Source organism: Sinocyclocheilus rhinocerous, unplaced genomic scaffold, assembly GCF_001515625.1.
Source record: "Sinocyclocheilus rhinocerous isolate Xijiao unplaced genomic scaffold, SAMN03320098_v1.1 scaffold2643, whole genome shotgun sequence".
Classification (NCBI taxonomy): Eukaryota; Metazoa; Chordata; class Actinopteri; order Cypriniformes; family Cyprinidae; genus Sinocyclocheilus; species Sinocyclocheilus rhinocerous.
The window spans coordinates 7,446-20,867 of NW_015650721.1; the positions used below are offsets into that span (position 1 = coordinate 7,446).

Genomic DNA, 13,422 nt, shown 5'->3' on the forward strand with positions numbered 1-13,422 from the left:
TAAATAAATAACTCCTGGTACATTGCTTTACTTTGCATTAAAGAAATACTAATTTAGATCTAATTGCATGAACTTACTTTAAAAATACTACTGTCTAATTTTTCATATTAGCAGTGTTTGCAAAGTCAGGCATCACTATTAATATTGCTGTTTTTAATATCTCTGCTAAATTAAAAAAAATACAACAACAGGTATATTGCTTTTCTTTGCATAAAAGAAATACAAATTTAAATCGAATTGTATGAACTTCTTTTTGTAGTACTACCATCTAATGTTTCTCATTAGTGGTGTTCGTAAAGTCAAGCATCACTATTAATACTGCTTTATGCTTAAAACAATTTTTTTTCTAATTGTTTTCCATCTTTGTTGATAATTCATTGGATTGCCACTACCTTTAAAATACTACATATAGCCAATTTGACATGTTTTGGATGAAGATATGAAGTTTCATCAATATCAATAGAGTTGACTCACTTGTATATAAATCTACTCGTATGCAAAAATACATATTTATGCATGTTCGCTAAAGCTGCTTAATTAAGGAGTTATTAACAATGTAATCAACTGACTTGCAAATAGTTTAAAAAGCTGTAAAAGACTGCACATATGCATGCATGTAGCTTATTCATTTTGCATTATCTTTAATTCCTCTTCTAACTACACACCAGCTAATGAAACAAGCACTACACTAACTGTCAGATCACATACTGTGAAACTAACCTGACACTATAACAAGCTCATTACTAACCAGATATAATGCCTCATAAATGCAAAAATGAAAAGCATGACAAAAGTCTCTGAATAACCTACATGCATTCAGAATGTTTTAGTGCATATTTCTACAATCAAATTGCACAATTTTGTTTTTATTTACAATATTTTGTCCTTATCAAGGGTATGAAACTGATTAAAACAGAGACGTGACCTATATAAGCTTTTGTGTGCTCTCTGCATTGTTGAAAATCCCTTGAAAATATCTTTGAAGCGTTCGCAAGTATGTGCATGGTCAGCTTATCTGAGGTCTTGCTTGCTTATGGTGGTTTATGACAACAAGGATAAAAGCGCAAGATGTCCAGGTATCCTTCCTTACTCGGATTACAATGGAGATAGTGTGCTATAAATAACACGAAACTAGATCTAAACGGAGCAATGCTGTAATTTCAATGTGCAAACAGTTAAACAACACTGCACTGCAGCTCACCGCATGATCTCCGCAACGGCACAAACTGAAATATCTGACTTTCGTTAATGCAGACGAGACCTCATGTGATTGATCAGACCCAAAATACGATGCATTAGCAATCAATAAAAACATCTGCACTACCGACTGAAAGTCAAAGCTTTGTTTTCATTCACCAGACCAATTATTTGTTAATCCATCAACGTCTAGATGGAAGCATCTGAACTCAATGATTTCACTGGTCTAATAAAGTGGTTGAATTATAAATTATGCTAATATCATTCATTATCAGCACATAATCAATTATAGGCCAAGCTGAAGACAGGTCTAGACACTTAACACCCTCAAATTCCCAAATATGCAGCGCTGTAATCCATAGGATCAGGGTGCCGGTGCAAAGGGGCTATCAATATCCCTGCTGGAATAACTGTGTTGCTCAGCCGCCCAGCCATAAGCTGAGAGGTGTCAAAGCCAACCAGTACAGGCCAAAAGACGGATTCTCGCGGCCGCTGACGGAGTGACGGATGGAAAAAAAAATACAACAACAACAGGTATATTGCTTTTCTTTGCATAAAAGAAATACAAATTTAAATCGAATTGCATGAACTTCTTTTTGTAGTACTACCATCTAATGTTTCTCATTAGTGGTGTTCGTAAAGTCAAGCATCACTATTAATACTGCTTTATGCTTAAAACAATTTTTTTTCTAATTGTTTTCCATCTTTGTTGATAATTCATTGGATTGCCACTACCTTTAAAATACTACATATAGCCAATTTGACATGTTTTGGATGAAGATATGAAGTTTCATCAATATCAATAGAGTTGACTCACTTGTATATAAATCTACTCGTATGCAAAAATACATATTTATGCATGTTCGCTAAAGCTGCTTAATTAAGGAGTTATTAACAATGTAATCAACTGACTTGCAAATAGTTTAAAAAGCTGTAAAAGACTGCACATATGCATGCATGTAGCTTATTCATTTTGCATTATCTTTAATTCCTCTTCTAACTACACACCAGCTAATGAAACAAGCACTACACTAACTGTCAGATCATATACTGTGAAACTAACCTGACACTATAACAAGCTCATTACTAACCAGATATAATGCCTCATAAATGCAAAAATGAAAAGCATGACAAAAGTCTCTGAATAACCTACATGCATTCAGAATGTTTTAGTGCATATTTCTACAATCAAATTGCACAATTTTGTTTTTATTTACAATATTTTGTCCTTATCAAGGGTATGAAACTGATTAAAACAGAGACGTGACCTATATAAGCTTTTGTGTGCTCTCTGCATTGTTGAAAATCCCTTGAAAATATCTTTGAAGCGTTCGCAAGTATGTGCATGGTCAGCTTATCTGAGGTCTTGCTTGCTTATGGTGGTTTATGACAACAAGGATAAAAGCGCAAGATGTCCAGGTATCCTTCCTTACTCGGATTACAATGGAGATAGTGTGCTATAAATAACACGAAACTAGATCTAAACGGAGCAATGCTGTAATTTCAATGTGCAAACAGTTAAACAACACTGCACTGCAGCTCACCGCATGATCTCCGTTGCGGCACAAACTGAAATATCTGACTTTCGTTAATGCAGACGAGACCTCATGTGATTGATCAGACCCAAAATACGATGCATTAGCAATCAATAAAAACATCTGCACTACCGACTGAAAGTCAAAGCTTTGTTTTCATTCACCAGACCAATTATTTGTTAATCCATCAACGTCTAGATGGAAGCATCTGAACTCAATGATTTCACTGGTCTAATAAAGTGGTTGAATTATAAATTATGCTAATATCATTCATTATCAGCACATAATCAATTATAGGCCAAGCTGAAGACAGGTCTAGACACTTAACACCCTCAAATTCCCAAATATGCAGCGCTGTAATCCATAGGATCAGGGTGCCGGTGCAAAGGGGCTATCAATATCCCTGCTGGAATAACTGTGTTGCTCAGCCGCCCAGCCATAAGCTGAGAGGTGTCAAAGCCAACCAGTACAGGCCAAAAGACGGATTCTCGCGGCCGCTGACGGAGTGACGGATGGTGAGAAGAAGTGAAAGACACCGGTATCGGGATTTTCAGGCACTTTGCAAAGGATTGTATTGGAATATGTATGAGACGTTTGAGTTGCTGTGTGTGGCCTGACTGAAAGGAGACTGCTGATTCAATAATGAAGGTCTATTTTTACCGGCGAACTCGGCAGGAATGGCGCTGACGGAGGACGACAAGAAGCTCTGGATCGAATGACCGATCCTCAATGTGCTGCACAAAACTGCATTGCTGCAATTGATGGAGGAACCGGATTTAGAAATTTGAGATGCAATAAAAGACATATAGGAGAAAAAAAGTTAGAGAAATGTAAAAAATAAATAAATAAATAAATAAAAGAAGTACAAGGTCTATGGCTAATGTTCAAAGCATGCATGTATGCATCAATATGCCATACATACAGTCTTGTGTGGTGTTTAATAAAGTTTAATTTACCTTCTTTTATGTCCTGAAATAAAATAATGGTTTACCAACACACATGAATCTGAACTGAATTCTAAATGTAGCACAATTTTATAAAGTTATGGTCACACTGACATTGATTTTACAGCTTTTCCAAAGACTGACAAAGACTATTCCAGTGTCTGCTGAATTCCGACACAGGCAAAACTCATTCTGCTTAATGAAGAAGACCACTGCTGTGGTCATCACTATCTTCTTGCAATAAGACCAGCTGGATGGCAAAAACAGTGCTAGTAGTACCTCAAAAGTAAGTGGAAGCAAATAATAACTATTGACCATGCCAGAAGGTGTGAAATGTTTTGAGTGAGGAAAACCGCCAACTCATTCGAATGTCACTCAACAACCGTAGGATGACATCAAGTGACCTACATAAAGAGCGGAAAACTGCAGCTGGGGTGAAGTGCACAGTGAGGACGTTCAAAACAGGCTCCTAGAGGCAGGGCAAAGCTAGAAAAAAAAGCCCCTCATCAGTGAGAAGCAAAGAAGAGCCAGGGTGAGGTCTGCAAAAAAAATTTAAAAATTAAAAATAAATAAATAAAAAACATAAGGATTGGACCGTAGAGGACTGGAGTAAGGTCATCTTCTCTGATGAGTCTGATTTTCAGCTTTGCCCAACACCTGGTTGTCTAATGGTAAGACGGAGACCTGGAGAGGCCAGTGATTAGTGGAAGATCAGTGATGAATTGGGCACATTCATCGTTGTGAAGGGAGCATGAATCAAGCCACATTCTAGGTTGTCCTGGAAGAAAACTTGCTTCCTTCTGCTCTGACAATTTTCCCCAACTCTGAGGATTGTTTTTTCCAGCAGGACAATGCTCCATGCCACACAGCCAGGTCAATCATGGTGTGGATGGAGGAGCACCAGATCAAGACCCTGTCATGGCCAGCCCAATCTCCAGACCTGAACCGCATTGAAAACCTCTGGAATGTGATCAAGAGAAAAAGAAAGATGGATGGTCACAAGCCATCAAACAAAGATGAGCTGCTTGAATTTTTGCACCAGGAGTGGCATAAAGTCACCCAACAGCAATTTGAATGGCTAGTGGAGAGCATACCAAGACACATGAAAGCTGTGATTGAAAATCAGGGTTATTCCACCAATTATTGATTTCTGAACTCTACCTAATTTAAAACATTAGTATTGTGTTGTTTAAAAATGAATATGAACTTGTTTTCTCTGCATTACCTGAGGTCTGAAAACACTGCATCTTTTTTATTTTGACCAGTTGAATTTTTCTGTAAATAAATGCTCTAAACCAGCAGTTCCCAAACTGGGGTGCGCAGACTGACCACCAGGGGTCCGCGAGAGAATGATTTTGATGATCTGTGAGTAAAAATGCAGGCCCATCAATCTCACTAAAAAGCAATGTTGATGCCAAATGCGGGTGGATTTCAGCAGTGGTGGGTAACAAGGTCACTCCCTCTTTGGTGGGTTGAATTTTATTTACTGTAACAGAGATCGACATTAAAGGTCAGAAGCTATAGCTTGTATATTAAATAGTTTTATACATACAGATTTATTCATTAATGTGTAATATTTTTTCAAACAGATTATGAAAACTTAAATACAAGGAACTCTAAATTTGTTTAGAATTTTAACAGCTCTTTTGCTTTAGACCAGCTACAAATGTTAAATCTACAAATAAAATGTTAGTTACAACTCCTTCTGTCTGAAAAATATTTAATATTATTATGGTTTATTAATATATAAACAGAAACAGACAAAATTTGTATGTACAGTTGAGGTATACACAAGAAAGGCTTGGTGCTGTTTCCAAACAAAAGGAAATATATCGGTATTGGCTAAATGAGTTGAAAAATATCAGGATATATAGGATATCTTCAAACAATGGTATAAAGCTATTCAAAACATCATTCAATATAAATGATGATTAATAATCGCAATTACAATTTCAAGGGAATAACGGACAATTATGATGTTTGTGATAATCGCGCAGCCCTAGTTCACACTGACAGCGATTAAATGGCAGTATTCGGCTGAAAATGACTGATTCACTTTGCTGCTTTGCTTTGTTGTTGCAAACTGTTGTCAGTGTGAACTGTTGTCAGTGTTCAAAAAGAAAAGTGGTTTACCAACACATCATCACAATTGAATCTGAATTTGCACTGAATTGAGTTCTGGATGTCTCACAGTCTTGCCAATTACAGAGTAAAAGGTACATTCACACTGATAGTGATTAAATTGCTTCAGTTTGGCAAGAAGCTATAATGCTATAATGGCTCCCTTTTGGCCGCTGTAAAAGACAGTATCAAGTGGAGCATTGCACAATAGTTGCTATATTGCCTTAAATCAGCAATCTTCACTGAAAATCACTGACTCACTTTGCTTTGTTTCTGCAAACTGTTGACAGTGTGAACGCTCATTTACATCTATTTGCATTGTGGCCTGACTATGCCTGACAATGTACAGCAATGATTAAACTAGTTTAATTTTAGCCATTGTCTTGAACGAATGAGAAAAAGGGTTTATCAAAAACGTAATCTGAACATTTTTCCAAATTTAGTTCTGGAATTAGTCTGTGAAGTAAATCTTACTGTTGCACATTAGACAATTACATAAAAACATATGACACTTTAAACACTTTATTTGTTGCTTGTTTCAGTGTTGGCTATTCATGCCCACAGTGGGATCTCATTGGTTCAAAACGGTGCTCTATTTAAATATTTTCAAGATCAAATAGTTTTTGATTTGACTGAATTTGTCACTTTGCGCTGTATTTTTCATTTAGCGGAGACATAAAATGTACTTCTATGCTATGCCTGGTTAGCACATGCACTTTCAAAGACATAACCAGCTTTTGTTTTCTGTAAGTGAAACTGAAACTCATCACAGATGCTGCCACTCAGGTTGCATTCAATTTACTGTTTGTGCACTATTTCAGTAAAAAATAACAACATTTGGAGTAACTTTGACCTCAAAGGAAATATGCAAACATAACTGCCAAAGTCCCTGTGTTAACAGTGTTAGTGAACAATATCAGTCAATGTCTGATTTCAAATAAAAATATTTCATCTAAAATAATGAAAAATGGGTTTATAGTCTTGTGAGCGGTGGCCCCTTGGACCCTATGAACAAATAAGTTAAACAACCATTAATGGGGCATGTAGAAAACAACACTAGTCACAATCTACAGAGCTCAATGAGACTCCTAGACTAAGACAGAAATATAGATTTATTAGAACTTTAGCATGGTGTTACAATCTCTCTGACTGACATGAAAAGCAAATGTTGATGTGAAAGTCAGTGTACCATTCTCAGTGACATTGCCGTGTGCTCAAGCGACGTGAGTGGTCTAGTCAGTGCTGATTGAAAGTACAGTGGGTCACGGTGGGCCTGTCACTCTCCCGCATGGCACTTAAATAAATAGGCTTGATTACGAGGGTACAGCAGAGTGAGAGAGCAAGATCAAAGAGGCTTAACGGGATGAGCTTCTGGGAATGCTGACAAAGATGTCAACATTTTGGGACTTTGGGACTGTCCATGTCTCATACCTGTATTAGCCAGAACTGAATTAAGAATGCCTTTCAATTCAAATTCAATTCCAGAATTTAAATTGAGGTAGCAAACAAGACGCAGAATTGCAATTTGAGTAGAATGAAAGAGACAAAACAATATACATAGCTTGATAGACAAAATGACAGACAGAAAGTTAGATAGAATAACAGACAGTCAGACAAAACGATAGACAGATAAAGCGATAAACAGATTGATAGACAGACAGAATGATCAATAGATTAAATGAAAGATAGACAAAATGAGACAAAAAAAATAGACAAAACTGATAGAACAAAGGCTGATATAAAGATAGACAGATATAGACAAAACGACAGACACAGACTGATAGAATGACAGACAGACAAAGCAATATACAGAATGATAAACAGCTGGACAGGATGATAGATACAGACAAAAAGACAAAACAATCAATAGATACTGCAAATTACTACGTTCAAATTGAAATTTGATTACATTACTAATTACTGCATTTAAAAAGTAATTGGATTACTTATTACTTTCAAGTTTATTTTACTTTTCAAGTTATCAAACCAAAAAAATACACTACAAAGTGAAACTCATAGTTCTTTCAATAATTAAATATTGACTGAAAAATTACACAAGTATGAAAACAACTTGAATGATCACTTGCATTTTTTCCTGATAACAGCGAAAAGAACTTAAAGGGGTCATATGATGCAATTTAAATTTTTCCTTTCTCTTCCATCATTTTCGATCGTACAGATAAGAGTAATACATCATTTGAAACTTTAAAAGGTCTACTTTATTTGTATACACTCACAACATCAACAAAATATTGTGCTTTTGTAAAGAAAACAAACAGGGTGTGCTTTCAGCCATCTCAGTCTCCGTGAACTTCTTTCTGAAATGTGCCACAAAAATGATCGAAAACTCAGCGAATACTTGACACGCAGACATGAGAAGTATCTATAGAAAGCTTGACGTGTCTATTTTTAAATGAAGTCACATCGAAAACAAATATTCTCTGATAACGTAATCCATATGAAACCAACACGAGGTCCAGTCTTTCCAGTCTGAGCTCATTATCTGTAATGTGGTCACACCATAAACTGTATAAAACATGAACGTAGTGTCCATGACGTCGCCCGTAGGTTTCTGAAGAGCATTTTTGAAGCCCAAAGTGGGCGGAGCCGGCTGTCACCATCTTGGCAGTGCATCACCACGCGTCACTCCTGGATAATCGAAAAAGAGGCAGGGCAAGCGGCGGCAATCCACCTGTCACTCAAGTGGCCACGCCCTTAATTATGCCGAACTTTAAGGCTAAATATAATTTAAACGAGTTATAAAAAAATTCACCCCACAGTTGTCATGAAGGGCGATATTAGCTATATAGACCAAAACCACTTTTTGTACCAGGCTGTAAACATATTTTTTTTGCTGTAAAGTTGGGCATTTTAACATGGCGGGTCTATGGGATTGACTACCTTTTGGAGCCAGTCTCGAGCGGCCAGTCAATGAATTGCAGTTTAAGTCACTTCCGTGTTGGTTTCATGAGAGAGACCGGAAGAACACGATGCTACGCGCGGCTTGATCCAGCAGAGGAGATCATTCTGATGAGCCATGTATTCTTACTTATATTAGTGTTATTGTCATAAACATGTACACATTTTACTAGTTGGACTTTTCCCAAACTATAATGCCAGACTAAAATACGTGAAATCGAGTGCAACATTTTGAAATATGATAGGCAACCTTTCATTGCATCTAAATGTTGTACAACTCATCTATATTTTAGCTCGCATTCTCCTGTGATTTATTAAAGGGCATACTGACGTGCAAAACAGGATTTTAAAATGCATTTTACTTAATATTTTTCTCAACACTGCATTAGTAACTTAAGTAACGTCATTTTATTGACATTAGTAACTGTAATCAAATTACATAAATTTAAAATGTAATGCATCACATTACTGCGTTATCAGGAAAAGTAATTTGAATACAGTAACACATTATACCCAACTCTGAAAATTATACATAGAAAATGATTGATAGACAAAACATTATACAGATAGATAGATAGATAGATACAGGATGGTTCAGATTTGAACCAGTGTCATCCATGAGCACCACACACACGTGCCACGTCATACCACAGCTGTTTCAGTGCATTAGGGAAAGTCTTTCAATCAGTTGTGAGACACCAGGAGGATATCAGGTAACCAGAAAGCTTTTAGACAAATTAACTCCACTTACTGTGAATGACTTCTTTGAACCTCTAAAAGCTCTCGTCCCTTTCAAAGCACAGAAATGGCCGCACCTGAAACATCGGAAATGCAGCACGAATACCATAAATTAACAGTAAACGTTCTATACGGTCTCCTCACATCAATCCTGTAGACTAGAGCATTGGGAACGCTGTTACTCATTTTATGGAGAGATTAGGATTAAAACCACTTAACCCATTTAATATCCGTGCCTCAGACTCAAGCCAAGCAATTCCCATTACACGCCCATGTAAACGAAACGCATTTTCAAGAAAATTAACGTTTAGGCGAACATGCTAATTAGGGTATAACTGAGGTCAAAAGGAAGTTGGCTGGCAGAATTAATGTCTCTAATAATAGATTTACACAGCAGAACAAAATCCTAGAATCTCCCATGTATTCTTACTTATATTAGTGTTATTGTCATAAACATGTACACATTTTACTAGTTGGACTTTTCCCAAACTATAATGCCAGACTAAAATACGTGAAATCGAGTGCAACATTTTGAAATATGATAGGCAACCTTTCATTGCATCTAAATGTTGTACAACTCATCTATATTTTAGCTCGCATTCTCCTGTGATTTATTAAAGGGCATACTGACGTGCAAAACAGGATTTTAAAATGCATTTTACTTAATATTTTTCTCAACACTGCATTAGTAACTTAAGTAACGTCATTTTATTGACATTAGTAACTGTAATCAAATTACATAAATTTAAAATGTAATGCATCACATTACTGCGTTATCAGGAAAAGTAATTTGAATACAGTAACACATTATACCCAACTCTGAAAATTATACATAGAAAATGATTGATAGACAAAACATTATACAGATAGATAGATAGATAGATAGATACAGGATGGTTCAGATTTGAACCAGTGTCATCCATGAGCACCACACACACGTGCCACGTCATACCACAGCTGTTTCAGTGCATTAGGGAAAGTCTTTCAATCAGTTGTGAGACACCAGGAGGATATCAGGTAACCAGAAAGCTTTTAGACAAATTAACTCCACTTACTGTGAATGACTTCTTTGAACCTCTAAAAGCTCTCGTCCCTTTCAAAGCACAGAAATGGCCGCACCTGAAACATCGGAAATGCAGCACGAATACCATAAATTAACAGTAAACGTTCTATACGGTCTCCTCACATCAATCCTGTAGACTAGAGCATTGGGAACGCTGTTACTCATTTTATGGAGAGATTAGGATTAAAACCACTTAACCCATTTAATATCCGTGCCTCAGACTCAAGCCAAGCAATTCCCATTACACGCCCATGTAAACGAAACGCATTTTCAAGAAAATTAACGTTTAGGCGAACATGCTAATTAGGGTATAACTGAGGTCAAAAGGAAGTTGGCTGGCAGAATTAATGTCTCTAATAATAGATTTACACAGCAGAACAAAATCCTAGAATCTCCTTCCAAACGGAATAAATTCCCAGAACATTTTTACTGTCATCTGTCCAAACACTTGCTGGTTTATGGAGGTTAAATGGCCTTTGTCATACTCTATTATCTGACTGATAAACTGCAAATTAGAGCTTCCTTGAACTGTGAAGTATCTGCTGTACTCGACTCCGGTTTCCTTGATGTTCCGGCTTGCAGTCAAAAGTAATCCGACTGCGCTGGTGGGTGGGGGACAAACACAGGGGCCATTTTCAGAGTAGAGGGAGAATTGGGCCTCAGTTGTGGCCTCCAACACCCAAACACCCATTTGCATTTCACACTCAATGGGCCTCTATTCCAGCAGCGGCGGCGGCACAGTCGGCGAGCTGCATTACTTCTGATGAGGGCGGCATTTGAAACGCCGTCTTGATGGCTCAGCAAGTATTTACAGCTAAATAAAAGCAAGTTTCTCTCACTGAGCACACACAAATATTTCTTGTGGTCTTGAAGAAGACATCATGAATATCAGCTGACTGTTGAACGCTTTCATCCAAAATTATTTGCAGTACACCTATTGCTTATTAATATATTCAATTAATGCATTTCCGGCTGCAAACTAAGATGGTGACCAGGACGTGAAGGTTGAAGATTGAAGTTCACCCTTCAGATCATCTTTACATATCCCATAACAATAATATTGGTTAATGGTCACATGACATGCAGTTAAACAAATAAAATATTATATTATAATTTAACACCATATCAGCATCAAAGGCTAAATTCATGGCAAACTCAAGAGTAATACAATTTTAAAAAATCATAATTACAATAATACTTGAATGAATTGTATACAACAATTTAACAATATTACCTTTATAAACAAAACTAAAATAAATAAATAAAATAATAAAAACTAAAAACGATAACAGTTGTATGAAATCTTTCAAATTGATGTTTGATTAAAATTCTAGTATTTTCTCAAGAGAAGACATCGATGAATGAATAAATGAAAATTAATAACGATAATTTTATAACATTTTCCAACTTGATATTTGATTAAAATTCTAGTGTTCTCACTAGAAAGCATGAATAAATAAATAGGCCTAAGTAAATAAATAAATGCATACAATTCTAATATTTTCCTAGGGACAATTTAATGGAAAATATGGGAGGAAAAATGTAAAGCATTTTAATAATTTAATTAATTGTTAGCTTCATCAACTCGTAAACCTCTTGGAGTTCAGAGGCAGAGCAAATTATTATTGATGAAAGATGATAAAGACAAACGTTCTTCTGAATTACACACTAATGAATCTTTTAACAAAACCAGAAACAAATATTAATAAATTAAACACACCTTTTCAAAAGGTACATGTTTGTACCTAAAGGGTCCTTTTTAGTCTCTTAAATGTACATATTAGTACATAAAGTGTACATATTAGAACTTAATAGGTACAAAAGTATACCTTTTGAAAAGGTACTGCCCCAGTGACAGCTTTTGTACCTTTATTTCTGAGCGTGCAGGGTAAATTTTGATTTTATGTTGCCTTTATGTCATGCTCAAGACCACAATGGCTGATGGTTTATATCTTCAGGAACTTGAATCAGAAAAGTCCTTGTTACTCTCCCTGTGCTTTAGCCACTATAGTGTGAATCTTCTATACTATCTTAACTACAAAACAAGGGTATTATCATTACTTTATCATGACTATGAACCCTCCATAGTTAGGGCGGAATGGCGGAAAACGTGGATGGAATCGCGAAATACAGTCATAAAAATAGAATTTATTGAATGGCGCGGAATGTCACAGAATTTGAAACATTTTGGATGAATAAATCAAAAGTAGGTCAGTACACTTAAATCAAAATGCGACATGGACTAGTGTCTGTGAATATTAAGCCGCAAAAATATTATTTAAATATGAATCCTGCATGTTCTGCGTGTCTCTGTGTGAATGAATGGCGGTTTCATTTACTACACACATACTGAAGCGCGTGTGACGCTTGCGGTGCTTTCAGCCTTTGCCACCTCAATATATGAGTACATGAACACAAACAATCTCTATAACTACTCTGAAAGTCACTTCATGAGCATTTTACCATTTCTTTTGAGAAAAACTATCGTCATATCATACGAAACCCGTCAAAATAAAAGTTCGGTTTAACTTGAAACTGTGACAGAAATATATTACTTAATGTAATGATAGTACTACTACTACTAGTGGTTCAACAGATCACAAATCTCACGGTTCGGATCATATTACGGTTTTTGAGCCACGGATCGGATCGTTTTTCGGATCAGCAAGAAATTTTTTTTTATGTAACTTTGCTTTCCATAAGTACAATACCACAGTAAAAACTCTAAGCCTAAGAACGTTCAAACATTATTAAAGAGACAAGTGAACAGCCAGTAAAAATAAGAACAAATAGGCTACACAAATTACAAGCATAGATAAATACAACAGAACAATGTTACAAATAAGGTCGGTAGTATTCAGATACAGAAATGTAATAATTAAGTGTAAAATAAAACTGCATAGTG

General features: G+C 36.1%; 1 protein-coding gene across 3 annotated transcripts in view; it reads right to left on the reverse strand.

The window, feature by feature from the left end:
* LOC107712538 (muscleblind-like protein 2a) overlaps positions 1–13,422 on the reverse strand; it is a 59,320-nt gene that overhangs the window by 3,811 nt on the left and 42,087 nt on the right. The window contains exon 1 of one of the 3 annotated variants that reach the window (XM_016517847.1): positions 9,468–9,721. The exons of the other annotated variants lie outside the window; for them this stretch is intronic. Within the exon in view, the coding sequence (XP_016373333.1) occupies positions 9,468–9,563 (96 nt within the window). The 5' untranslated portion in view covers positions 9,564–9,721. Of the gene's footprint in view, positions 1–9,467; positions 9,722–13,422 lie in introns of those variants that run through there. 3 annotated transcript variants of the gene reach the window in all.